Consider the following 25331-nt stretch of genomic DNA (forward strand, 5'->3'; position numbering starts at 1 on the left):
ACTGGAGGCCAACGTGGTGCCAGCACTGCTGGGCTGCCTCACCCTGGGCCTCTGGGGCTGTGCACACCCACCCAGAGCTGTGTAGCCCTGGGGCTCACTGAGCAGGCTCCTTCCTCACACCTCTGGGGTAGGGCTGTATCCAGTGCACCATTCCAGCATCCAGTGCACCATTCCGGCATCCAATGCACCATTCTGGCATCCAATGCACCATTCCGGCATCCAATGCACCATTCCGGCATCCAATGCACCATTCTGGCATCCAGTGCACCATTCCAACATCCAATGCACCATTCCAGCATCCACTGCCCATTCCAGCATCCAATGCACCATTCCAGCATCCAATGCGTCATTCCAGCATCCAATGCGTCATTCCAACATCCAATGCACCATTCCAGCATCCAGTGCACCATTCCAGCATCCAATGCGTCATTCCAACATCCAATGCACCATTCCAGCATCCAGTGCGTCATTCCAGCATCCAATGCACCATTCCAGCATCCAATGCACCATTCCAGCATCCAGTGCACCATTCCAGCACCCACAGCCCTGCTGGCTCCATCCCAGCTGCCTTCCACATCAGCTCAGGGACTGAGAATTGGTGCTGTATCCCCTGTGAGGGGAGCACCACATCAGTGCTAGAGAACATCCCAAAGGAAGGGGAGCTTTTGTTCGGCCTGTCCCTTCCTCAGGCATCCAGCGCCGCTGCCCGAGCCCCAGGGAAGGCAGAGGGAAGGCAAAGGGAAGGCAAAGGGAAGGCAAAGGGAAGGCAAGGCAGGATGCTCAGCCTGGCACCTCGAGGGAAGAGCTGCTTTCCCTGCAGGTGGGGAGGCACAGCTGGGACCCTTGAGCCTGCCTGGAGAAAACGGGAGAGAACTCCCCAGAATGGAAGGGGGAAGCGAAGGTGGAGTGGGGTGGTGCCTCTGCCCCGTGAGCTGTGCCAGCGCCACGCTCTGTGCCCAGAGCAGGGATGGGGAGCTGTAGCAGCGCTCAGAGCAAGGATGAAGCTGTACCAGTGTTCGGAGCAGGGATGAGGAGCTGTACCACAGCTCAGAGCAGGGATGAGGAGCTGTAGCAGTGCTCACAGCAGGGAAGAGGAGCTGTACCAGTGCTCAGAGCAGGATGAGGAGCTGTACCAGTGCTCAGAGCAGGGATAAGGAGCTGTACCAGCGCTCAGAGCAGGGATGAGGAGCTGTAGCAGTGCTCACAGCAGGGATGAGGAGCTGTACCAGTGCTCAGAGCAGGATGAGGAGCTGTACCAGCGCTCAGAGCAGGGATGAGGAGCTGTACCAGTGTTCAGAGCAGGGAAGAGGAGCTGTACCAGTGTTCAGAGCAGGGATGAGGAGCTGTACCAGTGTTCAGAGCAGGGAAGAGGAGCTGTACCAGTGTTCAGAGCAGGGATGAGGAGCTGTACCCGTGTTCAGAGCAGGGATGAGGAGCTGTAGCAGTGCTCACAGCAGGGATAAGGAGCTGCACCCGTGCTCAGAGCACGGATGGAGCTGTCCCAGCGCAGCCCATCGTCCCCTCTTGCGGCCGCCCCGCGCCACCGCAGCCCCGCCGCGCTCCGCTCCGGAGCGTACCCGTGCCGGGGCGTACGAGGGACAAAGTGGCTTTTTCTATATAAAACAGCCTTGTCTAGGATTCCCGCAGGTTCTTTCTCTCAGTCTGATGTGGATCTTTCTCTCTTCTCCTGCCTCCTGCACGTTTCTCCCGCGCTTTTCAAAGCGCTTCAAACCGATGTTGATGCCAGACCAGGATCTGGGCTCTCTGACATCGATGGGTGTCAGGACAAGCTGTTAAGTGGATTAACATTTGATCTGCTCTTTTCCAAAAATTTTCTGCTTTGTGACAGGTACTGCACACACTGCATTGACTCGGGGGGCTCAATCTATTTATCAGCTCACACAAATTAATTTCCTGCTCTCTAAAGGTGACCAGCTCAGCTCGCACAGGAATGAGCTGTGATCTGCTGGCTGAGTCCCTGTTACAGGGTGGTCAGTACCTTGCTTTTTGCTGTTGTTTTGAGGAATTTTTTGTTTGTTTCTCTGTTTACTTTTTCCCTTGTACTGTGTATAGAATGAAAGATTTCCATCAAAAGAAAAAAAAAAAAAAGAGAAAAATTGAGAACACCATGTACCTTTGCAAAAAAATTACAGCTTCAAAAATTACCTTTTTTTTTTTCTTTGCCTGGAAAGGGAAAACATGCTAAAAAGCAAATGAAGAGTGAGCTGATTTTGATATCTTGAAGAGGCAGACAGAACAGAATAATTCTACTTAAAGTTTTAAGAATTTTGTATTTTATCACTTTTGGCTGCAGCCAAACAGTCCTAGTGGCAGACTGGGTGGATAAATGGAAAAACAACAAGAAAATATTGCAAAACTTTGTTTGAAAAAATACTTGTAATATTGACTGGCTCTCATGAATACTTTCCATTTCCAGATTAAGCTTTAAGCATGTTATTAAATACTTTGTGGCATTAGGGATTCCATCCAAGAGAAGACAGTTACCAGAAGAGCAGAACAAGACAGGCAAGCTCTGTCAGACACAGGGAGCAGCCCCTAAAGCTGTGCCCCAAACTCTGTCTCTCTCCAGCCACGCTGAGCATCATTCTTTGCTTAGCCCTGTTATAAACAAGTTTATCTTCAAACACACATTGCTGCATTGTTTAAACCCTGACTTATCCAAAGCTAAAGGAGGTCTTGAAGCTCATTCTGCAGTCTGACTGCCCATTTTCATGATGTGTCCTTCATCTTTCTGTTCAAAACATCCACTCCAGCACACCTTCTTTCCATCCCAGCCTCAGGAGCACCCAGCCCTGCCCCTCTGCTTGTGAACCTCAGGCACATTTCTTGCTTTAGCAAAGCTCATGGTCAGAAATGTAGGTTTAAACTACACTTTAAAGCTAACCCATCAGTGTCCAGAGCACCCCACAACAGCCTTCCTCCAACTTTATCACTGGCAGGAGCATTTAAGAGTTTACCTCTGCTTGCCCTTAGCATCCACAGAGGATGAGGAAATTCTGTCAATGGGGGAGCCAAATCCTGGGAAGCTTCTTTTCTTCTTGGTCTCAGTCACCTCGTTCTCCAGAGACACCAAGTCATCAAGCAGGAACAGTTTGGCTGCCAGGTTGGTGGCTGATTTCTCTTCACTGGCAATGGGATGGTCTCCGATGCCCAGAGCAGCAGGAGGCTCCAGAGGCTGCAGAAGAAAGCAGGAAAATTTCAGTTTGCTGGCTGCTCAAGTCCCAGGAAATAAAAGAATTCAACCAGTGTCATAGGAGCAGTCCTGTAAATACAGAACTTCCAGGACACCCACTGAAATTGGGACAATGATTTAAAACAAATTTCCTTCTCTGAAATGTGGCCTGTTTCCCCAGACAGGATTTTGCTGTCAAAGTCTAAAATTCTTTTTTAATAGAACTGAACTTGCCTTCATTATTATTGCAAGAAATATCAAAATGTGTTACTTCACAAAGCCAATTTTTGCAGGCCATCCCACTATTCTTATCTCAGCACTGTGATTAGTATCATTTATAGCATGAGCTGAGTAATTTAATCCTTCTGAAAAATGCAGTCACCATTGCCCAACTCCAATATCCATTTCGATAGTTTTCAATAAACTGATTTTTGTTTTTTAAATGAATGCTAATAAGTAGTAATGAAAACTTCTACAGAAGTTTCCATCCATATCCGACAAATTAATTAATTAATTGTTATGCAAAAAATGCCCCCCAAAAAAACTTTCTCAGCCCTGGCATTCAAAGAAATGATGCAGTAACACTACATGGGGAGAAGGAAAGGAAAGAAAATGCTCTTGAACTGACACAGCAGTTTGAACCTTAATTCCAACATTAGGCTTAACACCATTTCAAATCCAAACTTTGCTACAAGAATAGCTGAAAATACTGGGGTCTATTGAGAAAGAAATGAAACTAATCAAGGTGAAATTGTTGCTTTGCATGTGGCAGAAAAATACAGGGCAGCAGACAGTAACCAAAAGTAAGCTCAGATCTTTGTCTCTTGGAATGAAATGCACCTTCTTGTTCACTTGATCTTGACAGAATTAGATAGAAACATTACAGCTTACAGCATCAAACAGGTTCTATTCTCTTTAGAAGCACACTGCTGTTGTTGTTATTCATGCACGGTGGGTTTAGTACAGTGTGAAGGAGGGCAGCACATGGATGATGCCATATCCTCGTCATCTCCAGTTGTGGTGGGGATGTTCCCCACTGCTGATGGGGGGCAGGCAGGGATGGAGTGCATAAAACTGTGACCTTCATGTGAGGAGGAGCACAGGAGCACAGTGATCACACCAATGATGTGAAATCTCCATAAAGGATCTCACATTGTCCCCTGACTGTGCTTTTTGCAAGTACACAGAACAGTCCTTTCTGTTCTCTTTTAGAGTTATAGAACTTTCATAGAGGTTTGCAACCGAATGATACCTTCAAAAAAGACTGAACCCTTCCATCTGGCTAGTGGGGATAAATATCTACAATAACAGTTGAAATTAGAAGGGCAAAAAGAGCCTTTGCTCTTGAATACCTTGCAACTCCACTTACTTTGTATTCAAAAGATGTAATGGAATTGTAAGAAGTAAAGTGACTGCTAAAATGATAATCAGAAGTAGAAAACAGTTTTCTTCTGGTAAACCACTGAAAAAAGTACAATTTCACAGATAAGCAGAGATGAGAGTGGGTGTAGGTGGTATAGTGGAAGGCTTGCAAACTTGAGAACAGCAATGAAATGAATAAAAACTAGTAATTTTTTTCCTCAAGAGAAAGAGCTTCCCAGTACACCCAGTGAAGTCACCAGATGGTGGATTTAAAATAAATATAAAGAGTTACTTTTTAAACACAGCACACAGATGAAGAGAAAGCACTGGCATAGATTGTTGTGGATACTGAAATTTTAAACTGGTTCAAAGACAGATTCTGGCCCATCATCAGATAAACATGCCCTGGTCCAGTGAAGGTCTCTAGATCTACAAGTCTGCAAAGATTTTCTGTTCTTATATTCTTCTCACAAAAATCTATCACTGATGGGGGCAGGATACCAGGTGTGTTTTGTAGAATCAGGTCATGCTTGTGAGAAAACAGAGAGCAAGGCAGAGGGATCTATCAGTATTCTTCAGTAGCCATCTAATGTTTAAGTTGATCTTAAAACCTATGTAAAAACCCTAGAGGCAAACAGTGCTACTTTCAGTTAACTTTTAGATACTTGACTTTTTTTTATGGCATGAAACCATTACATAAATACCTTTTCTGCCAAATCTGCCTTATGTCAAGATGACATAAAAATAGGGAATGCAGTAGAAGTATTTTCAGGTGCAACCCCTACATATCACTCTGGGTGAAATGTGAGACAGCCCATCCATTTCATCTGCTGCTTTCCTTTGCAAGCTTAGGCAAGTGACTTTGTTCTCTCCCCCTCCTGGTCTAGTCCATCTCCTTTAATTTGTAATTTTTGTGCAGGTGACCTTCTCCCAGGGATCTCCTCATGGCTTCTGAAAGCTTCAGCTTCCTCATGCTATTATTGTAAGAAGAAGAATCAAACTTTCCCTCCAGTGTTAGAGAAGTTTGCTTTCCCTCTTCCATTACCTCCTTCCCCTCTTCAGGAAGTTCTCTATCCACTGGACAATGTTTTAACACACAGGAAATCCCCAGGTGTTTGGGAGAGGCTGTGAGAGTTTGGGTGAGGCCTCATTCAGTCTGTTCCCCTAGAGCCATGCAATTTGCATCTCTCTCTTCTTGAGGCTCCTCCTTGGCCCTTACAGAGTCAGTTCTGATCCTACACCTTCCAACAGTGTTTGGGTACTCCAGTGTCCTCCTCACTCTGTGGCTAAGAATGCCCAAGGAAGAGCAGGAACCATCAGGAACCTTCACATACCTCTGGAGCTGCCTGTGCAAGGAGCACAGAGCTGGAGTTCCACCACAGCAGGGCAATCACCAGGGCCAAATGCACCACCACCAGCTGGAACTGCAGCATCTGCAAGGAGAACAATCTGTAAATTACTCCACAGCTGCATCCCCTGAGGAGTCTTGCTCCACAGGTTTTAGAGAAGTAAAAACAAAGGGAGATTCTCCCCATGGCTATTAATAAGTTTTATCTGTCAGAGTCATTGCATGAAGATAATGCCAGCTGAATGCTCCTCACCCTTGCATGCAGCATCAGCTCCCTCCTCTGCTCCTTCCTAAACAGCCCTGCCAATGTTTTGATTCCTTTCTGCACAGAGGTGCAATCCTTGCAGCAGCAGCGAGGAATGCAAACCTGCCTTAAAATCAGAACTGCATGCTCACTTGTAAGCAGGGAGCCTTTGACTTGTAGCCCAGGCTGCCCCTGTGAAAGAAGTCATGTACCCCTCAAGCTGCATTTTGAAGGCAAGGCTGAATTTTGCTAGTTCTCAACATGATTTAGGGGGAGCCACAACCTCCAGTGGCATCCTGCAATAAAATTATTCACAATGAGCTTGCAGAGGGATATGCTGCTGAGACTGGTGGCGCTCTGACCATGTGTCACAGCTGCAGAACTGCAGATGCCCACCAAGCCTTTAAATAATGCAGGGAGTTTTGGGAGGCTCAGGATGGGGAAGGTGCTTGGTTACCTCTGGACACAGGTTTAGCCTACATTGTTTAAGTCCTTGTTTGGATCCAGATATTAAACCTTATGTGCCTTCAATTCCCCAGGCAGGAGTTTTCCAGGTGATGTCAGGAAGAGCTGGGCTGGGACCTTTTCCCAAAGGCATCTGCTAATTTGCTGTTTTTTCTGTCTCCAGGTCCTGCCCCAGAGCATAATTCAGACTTCAATATTCATACTTCAATTCATAATTCAAGTCTTATTCTGCAGTTCTTTGCCGAGTCTCCACTTGGCAGAGCAGAAACACGAAGAGTATATGAATATATATATACACACAATAAATTATTATTATGATTATTGTCCATAGGGGATGGGCAGTTAGGAAGAAAGCTGCTGGTTACTCTGCAGGGGTGAGGCAGACAGTTCACTGGAATCAAAGGACAAAGTCAAAGCACTAAGCCACCTGGTGCCACAGACTCTCAGCCCCATTGCTTGACATAAACACAGAGGTCTGCCTGGGTGTTTTTAAAGCTGGAACCCTCTACAATGTATATTTTTGTATGTGGGTGTGCATTGAAATTTGAAGTAGCACTCTACTACCTTCACAGATAACCACATCCTGATTATTTGGATACAGAGATGTAAAAATAAAGGGCAAGGTTAAAAACATATGTTTATTATGGTTTAAGATCTGTGCTGGTATTCATTCAAGCCAAAGACTAAAGAGCTAAAAATAGCAGCTGGTACACTAATGAAAATAAACAGTGAGGCACCTGCAGCACTGAAGACATTTGATTAACTGGTCAGAACTCAATGCCAGTGAAATTAGAAGCGGAGGAAATTTTAAGGTCTTAAAGCTTGGCTCTACTTCCCAAAGAAATAAGCAGCTAAAGAGGTGGTGTCACTGACTGAAAAGGGAGCAAAACTCGAGTCCAGCAAGACCCTGTTGTGCTGATTTTCATGCAGCAATGGGACCAAGGCAGGAGAAGAAGGCAGGGTTATTGTAGTGGAATGATTTGGCTTTAGAAAAGCAATTGCAAAATAATAATGCAGTGAGGATTATGTAAATACAATTAAAATCACACTTTCTTCTGCCAGTCTGGGACTTAGTTTTACCTCCTTTAGCCATGTCATAGGACCTCGGTTATTAAATGAAGTTACTGGTATTTCTCCTTGAACTTGTTGCAATTGGCCAAGCAGAGCCCTCTGGCCAAAAAGGGGTTTTCCCAGCCATGCACTGGCTATTGCTTCACCCCATCCATATTTCACCTTGACACATTCCAAGAGAGGATTTAAGAGCGGCTGGACAGTATTTTTTCCTGAAGGAGACTAAGCAAAGCTCTGACAAACTTTTCAAGATGCACTCTTAATTGAATTTGAAATTGATTGTATTGAAATTGTATCCTTCCAGAAAATTCTTCACCACCAGCTTCACAGAGCTAGGTCAAGGGATAATAATTCCATGTCTGTAATATCTCAGGGTCTTGTGTTATCTGACATAAAATATGGTTTTCCCTTCTCTAAATATAATTGCAAGTCTGAAATTCAGACATATTTATGTGTATTAGTGATACTTTAGCTTGAAATGTGTCAAAACTAAAATTCCTCCTATAATTTGGTATCTTTGTTGGCAGTCCAATTAAAATAAAATTAAAGATAAAAGAAAGAACAATATTCTACCTTATCAAAGCAGGATAAACATACAAAACTTTTACTTAGGAACCAGCGCAGAGCCAAATTCCAGGAAAATATCACAAGAAAGCAAAACGTTTTACCGAACAGAAACTAAGTCTCCAACATCAAACCAAAGAACTTAAAAGATTTTTTTCTTACAGGCAAAAAAACAAAACCCAAAATGACATCCTGAAGATAAGTGGGCTGAACAAACCTCAGACAGAATGCAATTCATCACCAAGCTCCAAACCCATTGCCTGTCAAAAGCAGTAACAGCCATCATTGTTCTTACCCATTTGAACCGCGATATTTCACATCACAGTGGAGATTACTCTGCAAGCATAAATCACAAGAGACTTATTTTTCTTACTGGCCTGTTAGCAAGAGAACCGAGGCAAGACATCATGCCTGGCTCTGCAATCCCTCACTGCAGTGTGTCCTGCTGTCTGTGCTCTGCTCTGTGACTCCAGCACGGGACATGCCCAAGGCACTGCAAACCAGGACCTTGCTCTTGCAATGAGCACCAGTGGCCAAGCCTTGAGGTTTTGCCTGGATGCCACCAGAATGACCTGGTGCAGAGCCAAGGCCTGGCTGCCCCACAGGCATTGGGAAGCTCCTGGCAGTGCCTCTTTGGCCTCCAGTGCTCCTCCTGTAACACTGGGACAGCACTGGGAAGTGATGAACTTCATCACCTGCTGGCCAGGAAGGTCTCTGGGGCTGTGCAGATTCCGGCCAGCTGGGGGAAATCAGGTCTGCAAACCAGTTACTGAGCTATTTTGTTACTGCTCCAGCACCACGAAACGGAATGTTAACTGCTGCTACCTATCTTAATTGAATTGAGTACTCACACTGGCCTTGCTATCCTTGCATTGCACGCCCAATAGCAATATAGCTTGGCCAAAAAAATGATGATGGATGATTATCTTACCAAAAGAACAACTTAAAAATGGTTTTTGTGAAGCTCTATGAAATCTGCTCCTGCTGGAACAAATTTTCCTTACCTTTTGCAACTTTTAAAGTAGCCTCTGATCATATATATCACCACAAAGCCAAAAATACTGCCCCTACCACCAGTGCTAGTGATTTCAGAACTGCTGAAGGACCCTGTGTGTCTCAGGTGCAATCTTGTAGTTATGTAAATGTCAAGGAAAAAGGATAAAAATCAAAACAAATCCCACCCTCAGAAAAAAAAGCAGATCTTAAAAATAGGCTAGAGTGGTGTTTCTGATATATTGCTTTCTAAAAGATACTGAAGCCACACATTGAAACATGGGGCTTTAGTGACAAAATCAAATGTAAGCTGCCAGTGTCAGGCTCTTTATGTTATTAATAATGTGTTTTCTGGAGTAGGCATAGATTTTTTAACAATGCCATATATTTTTTTATACGTGGCACAGACACTGACAACTTCTACAATGTATTTTTCCTTCTATTTTCAGTTTCATGACTATATAGATATATAGAGGCAGGCAGGTTTCATCCAGTGGAACCAGAGAGAACTTGAAATTCATAGACTTATGCAAGAGGCTTATGATTAGCTATTTTGAGATAACTAGGCATTTTTGTGTCCCAAAAGAATCTTTTTGTCAGACAGAATTTCAAGGCCAAGCATGCTCCACTTCCTGAAAATGAAGTTCCTTCAAGGTTTCTCAAGGTAGTCAAGAGTTGCTGATTGATTTCTAAAGCCTTAATTTCAGTAACTGCATTTCCTGTACCATGATTTCTGGTGCTCAGTCCTGGCATGTTCTCATACCACCACGTTCATCACCTTTGCCTGTTTGACAGCTGTGCTTTTGCTCAGAAGTAGCTCGAGCACACAGCTGTTCCTTCCACTTGTACTCACATAAAACAGAGTTTTATGCCATGGTTTCAGTCATAGTTTAGTCACTGCAGGGCTCACCTGGACCCTGCCCACAGAGGACACAACATGTGTGGGAGCAGCACTGTCATCATGTGAAGGAAGGATGGAAGGTGACCCTCTAATTCCCATGAGGAGTTCAAGAAGGGCATAAATGAACACAGCCCTGCCAGGGCACCTTGGCTGGACAGACACAAGCATGATTCAGGGACAAATTAACTGATAGAGAGGGGCAAAAACTTGTGAAAACACAGTCATGGTTCTTATCTCTTCCTTTGAAAACAGGGCATGAAACCAAATGGCCATACACAACAAGTGAGGACAATTTTCTTTAGAATGGGCAGCAAGGACACAGGTTGGACATCCTGCAAAGCTAGCTACACATTTACACTATTACACTGTATAATAAGTCCATTTTTAGCTACAGATTTCAAAAATTAAAAACCCCAAACTCACATACATACCATAAAAGTAGGAGACCATGAAGCAACAGACAAACAGAAGTGATGAAGCCCATCTAGAAGTGGCTTATTAAAAAAGAGGGATGCTATGAAGTGTAAAAAATATATCTCTTAGTGGGAAAAACCTATTTGCACCTTTTCTCAAAAGATAATTGAGTGAGCTGCAGTATTCCTGGTATGTACAAAGGAATACAAAACATTATTAGATTATTCTTCATTGCCAACAAACTCTCAACCCTACACTGTTTATATATGTACTGACTAAACATGCCAACTTTCCTTAACATTTCCAACAGTTTGACATTCAGCTTTCTTTCTTCTTTTCCACAAGAGCCAAAAACTTTCCATTGTTAGAGTGCCATCTTCAGAATTTGAATCAAAAATAAGAAACTTTCTATCAAGAAAAATCATGAAATAGATTGTGGTTTTCTATATTAGAAAATATTTTTTTCCTAACAGCATTGAAGTGATAAGGTCTTCACACCAGGTATAAAGAGTATATTAGCAAAATAGGTTTTCAATAGAAAAGCAGACCATTTAAAGTATAATAAAAATTTCCCTCAAGATAAGCTTTTCAGAGACAAGAATGGCATTGGAATTTCTTAACAAGATTCACACACTGATACTGATCTACTCAAAAAACACTTAAACATTCTGATCAAGGGTATTACTTGAAGAAGAAAAGACTTGGGGGAGATGCATGGCAAATGTATATTAGAGAGTAACCCATCTCTCTGAGTTAAGTAAGAAGAGAAGGAAAGCTGCAAGCACTTGCAATCTTTGTCAGGGTCTAATAACAGAGCTCTAACAAGTGCTGTGTGTTTTAACTGGCTATTCAAGAAGCCCAGAAAGGCACTTGTCATTCATTCCAAGAGTGAAAACAAAGTCCTAATCTCCTGAAATCAGATTGGCAGCTATTTTTAAAAAATGAAGAATGCCTGGTCCAGTCAGATATATTTTGCAGTTTTCCCATAATTACACCATAGATTTGCTTGGTTTGAGCTGGGGGGTTTTGCCTGTTATTCCTCATAATGTTCAAAGTATTTTACAGGAAAAGTAGGTTGAGCTGCATTTTGGATACAGGTGAGCAGAGACAGATAAATGCAATAAGAAGTTTCTTGAGTTAAGCAGTGGGCAGAGGCACAAAATGTTCTCTCAGCTCCTCAGGTTTCAGCTCTGCACTCCCCACGAGAGAACAATCATTGCAAATTGAAAGACCAAGTAAGGAAAGCTAAGGGCACTGCATGTCAGTGCTTCAAAAATTAGTGGATTCTGAACTTTATTGTAGCCTCTGGACATCTAAACCAAACGTTATTTGCATGTATTTACTTGTACAACTTCAGTGTGGGAGGGAAAAAAACCCCAGTGAAATAGTTTTGAACTCAGAATGGAGAAATTACAATGACTATCACAGAATCAGAGTCTGCCTTCAGTTACAGGGGCACAAAGCTGAACTAGCCAGATCACTGGATAATGATAATTACTCTGTTAGTGGAGGAATTTTTTTGCAGTTATTCTATTATTGCAGGAATGCAGCAGAATCTGGATCAACATTTGTCTAATATGGCATATAGTAAAACCCTTTTGCTGATCCATAAATTAAAGACTTTTCCTAAATAATTTATCTCATGTTTTCCAATATATTAGATGTAGCAAACTTGCCTACCACATGAGATATTTAGCAATGTGAAAGAATTATTTTGTCACAGCTCTTCAGCTTATTTTAAGAAGTAATATGCATTTGACAATAACTTACACAAAAGGAAAATCCATAACAATATAAAAAGACAGCAGTTTACTGCAAAGGACTGAAACAGCATAAAAGTAATTTGTCACTGTTGCAAAATGCACTGACACATTCTGTTTAAATACTGGCTGATTAACTGAAGGAAATAAGTTTCCACTGCATGTTTGTAACTCAGTTTTACTACCAAAAATCCTAGGTGATAGGCACCTATTATCTTAATTCCAAAGTAAAAAGTACTGGAAAAAGTACTTGTGCTTTTCCCATCAGATCTTTATACCTTTTACATGTCTGCTAATTAAAAAAAAAAGAAAAAAATATCAAAAAGAGGAAAACACAGAAGGGAAGAATGCTTCTGTAAAGAGAGCAGAAGACACAAAACATCCCCAACACACTCTGCCCTCACTCCTCTTACCTTGCATTGGATGCAAGCAATTCCAACCTTAATGGTCCTGCTATGTTCTTCCTCCTAACTTATCCTTAATGTTCAGCTTTCTTTCAGAGTTTTTATAGTGTCTGGTGTAGGCTACAAACTCCAATCACTGCCTGTGCTTTCTCTTACATCATTTCTAAAGATTTTCCACTGATCCTTGCTCTAAACCTTTCTCTGTCCTGCACACTCGCACACATACTTGCCTCACATTTGTTGCATTTATTGCTGTGATCAAAATGTTTAGGTTATAATTAAAGGTCTATGGGGTTTTTTCTGGTTTTATTTTTCCCTTTTTTTCATTTAATTTCAAGATTCAGACAGTGATGGGAGTAGAAAAATTTTCAGCAGCAGAATCACCATTCCTCTAAACTCTCGCTTTTGTAAACTGCAGTACAGAAACAATGATGTCCTGACTCATTACTGAGGGTTTTTTAAAATTTTGTTTCTTGGGGACATCAAAAGGACTGTATTAGAGTCAGAAAGAAATGACCATGTTTTTAGTAGACCAAACACCACTGTAAGTTAAGCAAAGGAAAAGGATTGTGCTTTGCAAAGCAAGTGACAAGAACTTAAGTCTTTCAGACACTTCATTTCTGTTATTGAACTGTTATATTATTGAATTGTAAAGCATGAGCTGTGGAGATGCCTGTCTTTCCTAGGCAGTACCAGAGGACTTCTTTCTTTCCCTGTTTGCCTCCATAGAATAAGCCTATCTTCCTTTTTGCCCCTTTTTAAAAATCTCAGATTTTAATAGATTCGTGGAGCATTTTGGGGTTTAAAATTCTAACCAGTGCAGGCTCCTTAAGGGTTAACTCACAGTAATTTTATTTCCTAAATAGAAAGGCATAGTACTCTGAAATTAGTTTTTACTCTGACTTGCCAAAAGCTGTTCCTACAAGCCACGGACAGTGAAAGGAAATTTGCAGTATGTGGGAAAAAATTGCCAGCCAGGAAGCAAACACTTCATTTGTCTTGATCAAAGTGATTAGTGAAAAATAAGAGTTTGGTCACATTGAGGCAAAGCAAGGACTCCTGCCCCATATCTGACATGTTCCTGGCCAGGCTGGATGGGGCTCTGAGCACCCTGGTCTAGGGGAAGGTGTCCCTGCCCTGGGCAGGGGGGTGGCACTAGGTGATGTTTAATGTCCCTTCCAACCCAAGGTGTTCTGTGTTTCTACAGCATCTCCCAGAGCAGATCAGCAGAAATCCTGCAGAAACACAGAAATGAGCTGGCCACAGCAGCAGCCACACCAGGGTCAGGCAGGCTGAGGCTCTTCTCCACTGCAGGTCCAACAGAGCAGTGATGGCAGCTGCAGAGGTCCAAATGGGCTCTAAGGGTACTGCAGGAGCAAGAGAATCAAAAGAGCAGAGCCAAACACCAGCAGACTGCTGAAACACAGCTGGAAATGCTGCTGCACAAAGAGACCTGGACTGAGGTCCATTTTGCTGCTTTTAGGTCGTGGTTTGCTGCTGGAAGTCCAAGGACACAGCAGCCATGACCAATGAGTCTAAAACAAGCAAGGAGGATCTCAGGGAAAAAAAATGAAGATCATGACAATCTAACAATGAGGTATGATCAGTTTATGGGCTACCTTATTGACATATGACCACAAGGTGCTGCTGACCAGCTGCTACAGCTCCAGGCACTGAGTTTCTTCTTTCTTCTGTTGGAAGGACACAAGGTGGCACTCACAGGATTTACTCCTCTGGGGAGTTCCTACAGGGTCTATCTTAAGGTCTTCAAGCAGAATTTCTGCAGGATTCCATTCTGCCACCATGCTTGGTGTTGATGTGGCTGGTAGGAGAGCTGGGCTGTGACACTGGGAGCAAGCTGATGACAGAGAGCTGAGTGCTGGCAGTGAAGGTGTTTTGGTGTTTCTCAATACAGGGGAGAGTCTGGAGAACAGCTGAGACTCAGCCTTCTACAACTCAGCACCTCACAAGAGCGAGGGAGAGGGGAGGACTGCAGAAAAAACAGCAGAAGTGCAGCCATAGTGTCACCTCCTTTGCTCCAAGAGGATGTCTAAGAGCTGGCATCAAAATTTTCTCTTATCCTTTCCATGGATCAGTGATGCTATAGCAAAGCTCCAGCCACTTTTGGACCTATTCTGAGGCTGAGGGTCTTCCTTTAAGAAAAGTTATTTTCTATTTCACAATTTATCACTGTGTCCTTCCTACAAAATCTAAAATATTTCAGAAATGGTTGCTGATAGACACAACTATCATCAGCTCAAACTAGGAGGTGTGAAAGACTCAGATCTAGGTAATTTGTCACCTTCACAGGCTGCTTCTGACCTTAGCATAAGACATTCTGCCAGCACACATGTGGGTTTGCTCTCTGGGGACAAAGAAACCCCAACAAACCAACCAACCAACAAAGCAAGCAAAGAAGAAAACAAACAAAACGGAAGAAGAAATACTACTAATAAAAATGAATAGCATGTTAGTGTTAACATTTAATTTCCTGCTCTAAATTGACTGTGATTTATTAACACTTTTTTGACACCTTCTAGTGAAGACTGCCAAGGGAGCTTCCCAGAAAATGAAAAAGGTAAATGGTGGTTACTCTGCTGGCAGAGCATCTAAGGAACACATATCCTCAGCAACACTGTGGTTTAATTATACTTACAATATAATTAAGTTCAGGCAACCAAGAGTTTGGAAGGAGTCCTTATCGTCTTAACAATGAATAAATAAACAAATATAATGTGATTTTTATCAACTATGAAGACAAAAAAAAAAAAGCAAAATTGGAGGAGGTAAGGACACAAGACATGAAGCTCTTTTTGTTACCATCCAAGAGAAAGACAAACTTACCTCCCTACTGCCCTCATGGTCCCACAAGAATTCCCATAAATCTTTCAACACTGGCTTGCAAATCAGTGGAGCTGGCTGTTTTCCTTAAGTAGCCAAGTTCTGATTCAGAGAGCAGGAGTTAGCAGGGGTTCACTTGTGTAAGTGTTGAGCAATCTGGCTCTTCAGCATCCTTGCCTGTGGAAACTATATTTGGGGCTGTCAGACCTTGCCTGTAAAGGCGTGGGAATGGCACATGAATACAATGCTTGATATTCCTGCACTTTCAGTCCTCCCCTTCTCCCACTAAAACGTGCAGCAGTGCTGGTACATCCCTGGGACCTGAGCCACAGGAGCCTCCTTCTTCTATCACTGAGTTGTCCCACGGGAATGTCACCTTCCAGCCTCTTCAGAGGGTGCAACCCTTTCCAGCAGCCACTGGTTCCTCACACAGCATCATAAATCAATGTGAACCCCATGAATCAGTGTGAACAGGGAGGGCCCAGCAGGTGCCATGGCCAAAGAAAAGATCTGTGCTCAGGAATTTTTGATTGATCTGGCATGGAGTAAAAGCTTGTGACCTGAGGCATTCTGATTACTTATGATTATCAACATTATACATATTTTCACTAAGCACTGAGTGTGTCATCAGGAACAGTCCAGTTCTCAGTTTAACATGGAAAAAAAACCACCACACTAAAGTTAGCAGAAGTGGGCATTTTTTCAGATGTGCAAGGTTAGCCCCACAATTCTAAGAAATAATCCAAGTGCTTTTATTTCTTTTCAAATTAAAAACTATATTCTTTAAAATAAAGATCTGATTTTCATGAGCCAGGTGCTCAGCTGATACTGATTCATATAGCTCCGAGATAAAAAACTGAGATATTCCAAATTACAGTGACTTCGATTTATTTTTACTTCTTGAGACAATAAACTCTTCAGATAAAATTGGCCCAATTCTGACATCAGTCTAAAAAAGGAATAGCATTCAAGCAGATTAATAAAAACACAGCATTTTACAGCTACATTATTGGTACAGGGAGAACATCCAAGATTACTTTTGTTGCATTTACATTTGTTGCATTCATATCTTGTCTGGAGAATGGGAAACATTTAAAAATAACCATCCCAGATTTTTAGTCAATACAAAAGAGAGAATTTCAGAAACAAAGCTAATTCCCACCTATTTGCATGTTGATACAGAGAGCCAGAGAGCAGATGACTCACTGTAAGCCAGACTATGGAAAAGAGACCCTGCATTAACAATGTGCATGAATGTCTTCCAATAGAAGGTACATTCTACCTTGGAAGGAAAACCTATGTTAAGACAGCTATTTTTAAATCTGCAAACTATCAAAGTAGGCTTTGCTGTGTCACTTCCATTTAAGATGAATCCTTGCAGCTATATAGAGTTGGAGAAACAAAGCCCACAAAGTGAAGGTAGAAAATAGCACTGAAGACAGTAACATTCTTTAGGAATGTTAGGCTTCTTACCAGAACTTTCTATATATGTGCCTTTTTAAGTCCTTTGTGCTGGAATTATGTGTTTGCCATAGATGCTGGGTCAGGACATGGATGAATCCATGAAAAGCTCTTGGAAAACAAAGCAAAAGTCCCAAAAAAGACAGCTTGTTGAAAGGCAAGGCACGCTCTGATGCAGAAGGTTCTGTTTGGAAATAGAAGATGTTTTATCTCTGGTGCCCATGCCATTGGCTCCCAGCCCAAGGTGGACGTGAGGAGTGAAGATGGCCAAGAAAAGCATCAGGACCTTTTGTGCTATGGACAGAGTGGTCCATGAGCTAATGGACAAGGGGTAACAAAAACACACACACGTCTCAATGTACCAAACAAGCAGTCATAGCTCTGGGACAGTGTCAGCCTGGTCCTGACTCAACTGGCAACACAGAAATGAAAATTAGCAGATTGTGTTTCCATCCCCTCTAACTATGCTCCTTGGAGTCAATGCTAAATAAAGACAACAAACTGGGAACCAGCCCCATCTCTCTGTGCTAGAAGGGAAAAGTATTGATGTTTTCACACTGCCTGCCTTGTCAAAGATGTGTGCTGATGGTCCCTGCCACTGAAACAAGCTCTTTGTGGCCCATGAACCCTGGTGCCACAAAGCACAGGACAGCAGAGTGTGCACCTGCACAGCACACACTGCAGCTCCAGAGCCAGCTACAAATGGGGCCATGCAGAACAGCCCTCAATGGGCAGCAGCAGCTCAGGTTTAGATGTGCTCAAAGAGGAAAAAATGCATCTGCCCTGAAGCTGTCCTCACCTCAAACCTTATTTCAAACAACTTTTCATCATTTTCTGGCAAAACTGAGAAGTGCGGTGGAGTTTTGTTTATTGGCACCAGGATGAGAGGTGCAGAAGAAGCAAGGAAAGCAGCTAACCAGCAAAATGATCGCAACAGACTGGGGAAAAAGAGGAAGGATAGATATTATTCAGTCAGATGCAGAGGTATGGAAGCTGGGCAGAGCCTTGTGGACCACTCACAGCATCACAGGATGCTGCAGGAAATCTCACTACCCTTTTCCTACCTGACATGCAGGTAGAGGAATTCATGTGAAAGGTGAGGCTGGGAAGTTGTTTCTCCATTGAAACAGTTCCTGTACCAAACGGTATTAATAAGGAAGGTTCTGTCCCCTCATTCCTGGCAAGTCCACCCCTGGGACGGGACTATGCTGTGCTGGAATCCAAACAGAGCATGCTGTTAGTGTAAACCCAGGAGTTCGTAGCAATTTGTGCTGGCTGATTTGATTTTTTTCCTGCTTTGCTCTAATAGAAATGTGCTTATGGATTGGTTCTTTCAAGGGACCCTGTAAACAAGGGAAATAGCAAACCTTCATTACAGAAATGAAGGTCTCTGGTATTTCTCAGAATTCACCATCTCGCAACAGTTTGTAAATTCGTCCTAACACTTGAGCCAAATTCTGGTACATTACTGGTCCACTCCAGCTCCTCTATCACTCCAGCTGACAGAGAGCTGACTCTGCACCGTTCCGCAGGTGAGCTGCATTCCCTGGGCAGCTGGATCATCCCGGATGTGTCAGAGCCCTCCCGCTTTCTCCAGTCGGTCACCGCCCTCTAGGGGCGGCCGTGCCGTGTCTTGCCGTGCGGGGAGCGCTGCCCCCGAGCCTCCCACAGCCCCTGCGAGCAGCAGCGGGGAGGTGCTGGCAGGTTTGAACAAATCCAGGTACTCCTATGGGTGCAAAGGACTGAGCCCCGATTCCCAGCTCCTCCCTTATTCCTTCCCTCTCAGCTGCGAGCTCGCCCCGCTGGCAGCGTTTTCCCTTTGTGCGTTTTGCATTGTGCCATGCAGAGAGGAGTGACACACGGAGAACCATAACACACAGCCACAATATAAAGCAGTGAAAGTAACTGCCAGACTTAACTTTTGTTACAGCTTATTTTTTTCACAAGGAATGTGCATGAACTAAACCAGTGGCACAGCTGTGAGAATTGACTGTGCCCGCATGAGCTGGATGTGCTGTATGAGAAAAGCAGCAAGCCCTTCTGCACAGCTGCACACTCACATTACCTTCCCTTGTCTGGAATAGCTTGGGAGCCTTAAAGAGAAGAATACAAAGAGTCATGAATAGCAAGTAACCTGCCACATAATCAAGTGATGAATCTAATGCTCCTGGTGTGCAAAGGCTCTCTTTGATTAGGTGAGTATTAAGGAGAAACTGGCCTGTACAGAGACTTAACATAAAATCCTGGAAGCAGGAATAGCACACGGCCTGGTTTCACCAGACACATCCTTCCTCTTTTTTTTTCCAGCTGGAAATTCTGTCTAGTTGGAATTCAGCAATCTTTTGCATTTTCTTCTGACAGGCTGGCTGGATGTGCTGGTTTGTGCAATCCCTGCATATGGAGGGACTCTGCAGGCACCCATGCATGTGCACACACCACCTGTGCATGTGCAGCCTGGTCACACACTGCTGTTGGCAGTATTTAATCAAAATAGAGCAGATGCCCAGGATCTAGTAAACATTACATTTCAAATCTTTCCCTGGGATTCAGGAGAGCTGTGTTCTGTTACAGAATCGCAGCATAGTGGAGCTTGACAGGGACCTCTGGAGATTGATTAGTCCAACACCCCTCCTCAGAGAAGGGTCAACAAAAGCAACTTTTTGCCAGTGCTCTCCACAACCTCTCTGGGCAGCCTGTTCATTTGTCAGTCTCTGCCACAGTAAACCATGTTAACCAGCTGCATAAATCACCAGAGATTCGTGTGAGCTGTGGAATCCTCTGGGCCTCAGTTACTCACACCAGGCTGGGCAGGGTCCCAAAGCCACACTCTGCCCTGCCTGCAACGTGGCTGCTCCCTGGAGCCTGCTTGGAGCCTCTCCCTACCTGTCCCTTGTCTTCTCCACATCTTTTACAAGGACCTGAGAAGAGGGGACAAACCCACTGCCCCTGCACTTACTTGCCTCATTAATTAATCCCAGGCATGAATCCACGGAATTGTGTGTGGAAGGAGGTTTGCCCTGTACCTCCACAAAGGCAGGCACACTGCATTTGTGCTTACTTTACAATTACACTCGGAAGCAGGGAGCAGCAATATAACATAGTTCCTTATGTAACCATATATTTATTTTGGTTACGTGCGGCTTCGAGACAACTCTGAAATGGTGCTGGACCGTGCTGCTGCCCTCAAAAGAAGTTTGTCAGCAGAGTAACAATAATGTTCTGCTCCTGAAAATGATGTGCTGGGCTTTATGGTCGGCTTTTAAGTTTGAATGCTTTTTTTCCACTTTGATATTTGAGCCCTCCCCTCAAAGCAGTTCCTTTGACTACAGACACAGCTCTCCAAGCAGTGGTCATGGGAGGACAGAGACAAAGCACCAAAAAAAGATGCTGATGGCATCTGAAAATGAGTTGCAATCTCAGCCACAGGAGCTCAGTCGCATTAACACAGTCATTTATATGCTTAGGACGGGTTTCCTGATGTTCTTCTAGACATTTATTTTGGAATTATTAGGTATCCAAAATACATTTGGAACTACCCAACCAGAGGAGTGAGATGGAACAGATAATGCTGACTAAGCACCCCAATCCCTGTCTCACAGCCCAAATCAAGCACATTGCCACCAAGAACACAACTGCAGTGACCAGAGAGGATCTGGAGCTGGGTACTGAACTAAATCATGTAACACAAGCTGGGATGTTCCATCATAAGAGGATCCTTCTGGGACCTGAAGCATCTACACCTGCACAGCCCAGCCTTGCCACAGCAAAGCCTGGCTGTCTTTGAGAAAAAAATGGCATTGGGAGAGTATGGAAGATTTGCACATCAGACGTGCTTAAGGTAAACATAGAGGTAGCTGATCTTTTTTGCAAAATCTGCGATAAAATAACAGATAATAAAAGTACATGAGAAATAACACAAGAAGCATATTAAACAAAAGAAGACACACACAAAAAAAAAGAAAAAAATTAGGCAGGCTACTAAAGCTGCTGCTGAAGGAGTGACAGACGTGGCACACTGCCACAGGTAACTCACCTCTGCTCATCCCATGGGGCAGAGCCCCTGCCCTGGGTGCTGCCATGTCTGGCTGCACACAGACACTCCTGGGCACACAGCAATGCCACTGGGGTCAGTCCTGCCCATACCAAATGCTCACAGAGCCCCAGTGCTCCAGGAGCAGGGAGTGCCTGATCCCCTGATTCGTGGAGAGATGAGTTTAGTTCTCAGTAGACCAAATAAACAACCAACAGGGAGAAAAACCAGTCAGCCCCAGCCATCTCTGGTGCTTCCCAGCCCAGACAAGGGACTGGCTTCTATTTAGGAGTGTTAGCAGTGGAATAACTGCTCTCAACTCAGCACCTTGACAGCAGAGAATGCTGCCATCACACTGAGTCAGCACCGTGACAGACACCAGCACAAACAAGCCAAAGCCTGGCTGCAGAGACTGAATGGAGAGAAACTCAGACCCCTTTTCTTCAAGGCATTTATCACACACAGTCACCGTCTGAGGCACCTCAATCCTGCTCTTCTTCCATCTCTTTTTTCCATCTGGTCTGCAAGCTCCATGGACCAAAGGGAATCCCCCCTCCCCTCCATCTCCCACCACACAAATAACTCAGAGTGAGCAGCACCACCCTGAGGAGCAGCCAGGGTTCACGAAATGAAGCCTCTCCCTCCTCCTGCTGCCTGCCCAGGCTCTGAAGCCTCTGGGCAGCCAGGCACATCACCCAGAGGCTCTGCAGGCTGTTTCTGGGGCCATGGGAAGCAGTGTCAGAAAGAGCTGTCTGAGCTGTGAGCCCCACGTTGGGCTGGGGAGAGAAACCCCAGCCCAGGGCTGACAGTGACTGATGACTGCAGGGGCTGTGAGAATTCAAATGTCAGCAGGTAACAGTGATGTTATTAAAGCACCACAGGAGGGCAAAGATCTGTGTAAACTGAGAGGATAATCACTGTGCAGGTAGAGCAAAAGCTGTTTGACAGTGTTGAAATTGTTCTTTGGTAGCTCTCTGATTTGTCACATGACTTGATACGCTAAAAACACCCATATTGTGGTTTTATGCCCATGACAATTGCTTTTCCTGCAGCAGACAATGATTTGTAAAATGACTTTTCTTGTTCCCAAACCACTCAAAATTTTGCAAATTGTTTTCCATGAACTAAAAGTGGTTTAGAAATAACCTTGGCTCAGGGAATGGCTCAGTTATGGGGCTTTTGCTGCCACAACAGCCAGCTGGGAGAAGACAGTTCTTTCTAAATTACTCCATTTCGTACATTAATATCTCTTTTAGAACAAAACAGCAGCAGAAGCAGAATTATTTCCATTGTGTGCTCCGAAATAGGACTGCTTCCTAGGAAACACAACTTATTATCATCCCATCACAGGCATCCCTGGCCATTTCCTATGGCATTACATTCATGGTCCCAAGCCCTGAGATCACTGTGGGGCTAACAGAGGCAGCTCCTTTTCTCCTCTGCACTGGGAACTGCCACCAGAAACACAAATCCCACTTTACAACAGGCAGCCTTGTGTGGACATAACCCTGCAGCCCAATATCATAGAATGGGTTGGGTTGAGCTGGGCCTCAAAGGTGATCTAATTCCAACCTTCATCACAGGGGCAGAGGAAAGGGAAAACTCATCCATGGGCTCAAACCTCAGCTTTTCAGCAATGAGCTGAACATGCTGATGGATTGCACCACAGAGACTCCCTAGTCACAACTCTCTTCATAACAAAAAATAACTTTCCTGCCTAAAGTAAAACTACTTTCTGAAAAACATTGATTCCAAGCAGCAGAAATATCACATAGACCAAGGTGGCCTTTATCATGACATTAACAGTGGTCAAAACTGCAAGGCCAGGAGTTCTCTTTTCCCAGAGCCCCATCAGCAGCGTCCCCATCTGCAGACTGACAGCTCAGAGTGACAGCTCAGAGTGACAGCTATTGCACCTCACAGGATTACATCCCACATTCTCAAAGCTCTTATTCCAGTAGCCAGGACAGAAATTTGGTGTCTTCTGAGCACACTGAGGACTGAAGCACTAATATGCCTCAATCATTTCCCTGGGCTCTTCACGTTTCAAGAGATCAAATGTGCAATGTTAAAGATTCCCAGAGAAATTAAAGAAGTGATTTAATGGATCACTTAAAATTTTAAAATATTTAGCATTTAAAGAGAAATGCAACATCTTATTAAGGTGGGAGCAGAAAAAGTGGGGAAGGGGAAAAGGAAACAAATGAGGAGAGGCACCAAACTGTATTCCAAGTACACACAGTGGAAAATGCAGGTCAGTGCCAGCAGCCTAATAATCTAAATTCTTTCTATGCACTGACCTCTTCTGAGTAAAGGAAAGAATTTAAAGGCACATAAATGATAACTGTACATATTCTGGAAGCAAACCTAAGAGTGCTGCCAGGAAAAATCATCCCTCTCCACAGAGAGCCATTAACAGATCCCCTTCCATGGGGGCAGCAAAGGTCATACCTGCTCTGGAGGCAGAAAGGGGATGCTCCTGACCTGCCACACAGCCAGTTATCAGCACAGCAGAGAGATCAGCATCACATCTGAGTGCCAGAGGTGGATCCCAGGGCTGGCAGGACCGATGTGCACACTGAGCATTGGCACCCAGGCAGGCACTGCAGCTTTCTGAGAGGAGTGGAACCAGCCCTACTCCTGCAGGAGTGCCCAGCAGACACAGTGCAGGTCACCTGCCCCTTCCCCTCCTCAGGGAACAGCAAGAACTGCTTTGGTACTGCCCTCCAAAGGGCTGGCAACTAAGAAAATTATCCTAAATGCTTTTTTTTTTTTTAAATGACAAGTTTCATCCCTTTTACATGTCCAGATGGCTGTAATAGCAACAATAATTCATCAAAACATCAGCAGCTAGCTCCACCAATATAATTCTGTACAGGGCTTTATTTTCCCTTGTTCTTCATGCAGCTGAATGCCCACACACATTTCTGCAGTCTATTTCTCCTTTCATGCTGTTCAATGCCTCCCCTTGGCCCCAGTGAAGTGCAAGTCCCACTCATTTTGCACACCCACTTCATACCAGCTTTGTTGAGATAGCTTTTCTGGCCAGCTTACACACTGATTGGGTCAAACTTGCACAAAGAGGACTGCAAAATCTGTCCCCAGCATTTCCAATGGAGAATATTCTTGCCTACCCCAATTTTGCCTTTGGCCCATCTGCCCCAGTTGTTGCAGGGCTGAGGCAGTGCCAGTACTACAAGCAATGAACTAAATGTTCTTTAGAGGGGATGAAAATCCTGAGAAATTCACAAAAACCAATGGAGATATTCCAGATGAGGGAGGTATATGGCTCAACAAAAAAATAAAGCAGATAACACACACAGATGCAGGAGATGCTGTGCAGACAGTTCAGCTACCCTGGCTCAGTGTGCCAGGAGCACAGCCCTCAACACCCATGGCAAAAACCTTCTGCACTGCAGCTTCGCACTGGCACTGCCCCAGACTGCTCCCTTTGCTGGCTCCTGCTGACTTGCAATGGAGGAAAGCTTAACCTCTAAAATTACCCTAAAAACACATTTTGGGGTGCTCATTTTGGGGTATCCTGAGTGCTCCTGGGGGTGGCTGCAGAGCAAACCCTGGTCAGGCTCAGAGGGGACACTGCCAGGGCAGGCTTGGGGCATCCTGCTGGCAGGGGGAGGGACACACAGGGACACAAGCACAGCGTGAAGAATAAAGTACCAAAATAAGCGTATGGTTTCTTGTATCTCACAGTATTATTTTGGTGTTGTAGCTCCTCTGTCCTCAGTAGCATTTGTTTTGGTGTAACTGGAATGAAAATGTGGCTCAGGGAGATTGGAAGCTCTGAGACCTGCTGAAAACTGAGAAAACACTACTTTATTCCACAAGCTTAAGTAGCTTTCCATGGGGCACATATCCTGAAAGGGGAAACAATTCACTGTACAGAGCTGCAGAGATTTTCACAGTGACTTTAAATGAAGTAAACCTGCCAACAGCTGAGATTTTGGGCCATAAACTTGGCTGGAATCCTGCCCTGCAGAGGGCAAGACCCATGAGTGCTGAATGGACAGGGGAGGTGCCCAGGGGACAGGGGCTGAAATCAAGCCAAGAGCTCCAAACAGAAAACAGATCTGGCTGCAAAAGTATCTTTTGACTGCAAAATGTCCTGCAAAGGTAAGGATACACAGAGGAGGGCAAGACAGGGCTCTGGGCTTTGGACAAGAGCAGCTGGACTGGAGAGGTGAGCTGGGTGCTCACATCTCCTCTGGGAACAAACACCTGAATTTAATGTACACACATCTGAGAACATTTGGGAACATTAA

At 44.2% G+C, this 25331-nt stretch overlaps 1 protein-coding gene across 8 annotated transcripts in view; it reads right to left on the minus strand.

The window, feature by feature from the left end:
• Window positions 1-25331, minus strand: part of OSTN (osteocrin) — an 80485-nt gene that overhangs the window by 3576 nt on the left and 51578 nt on the right. For 6 of the 8 annotated variants that reach the window (XM_074547214.1, XM_014265469.3, XM_074547212.1 and 3 more), the window contains exons 2-3: window positions 5890-5988; window positions 2979-3196 (exon numbers count right to left, since the gene is read on the minus strand). In XM_074547214.1, coding sequence (XP_074403315.1) covers window positions 2979-3196; window positions 5890-5988 — 317 coding nt within the window. Of the gene's footprint in view, window positions 1-2978; window positions 3197-5889; window positions 5989-12728; window positions 12873-23502; window positions 23749-25331 lie in introns of those variants that run through there. The other 2 variants (XM_005484924.4, XM_005484922.4) reach the window with 2 other exon arrangements.

The sequence above is a fragment of the Zonotrichia albicollis genome, chromosome 9 (assembly GCF_047830755.1).
Source record: "Zonotrichia albicollis isolate bZonAlb1 chromosome 9, bZonAlb1.hap1, whole genome shotgun sequence".
Taxonomy (NCBI): Eukaryota; Metazoa; Chordata; class Aves; order Passeriformes; family Passerellidae; genus Zonotrichia; species Zonotrichia albicollis.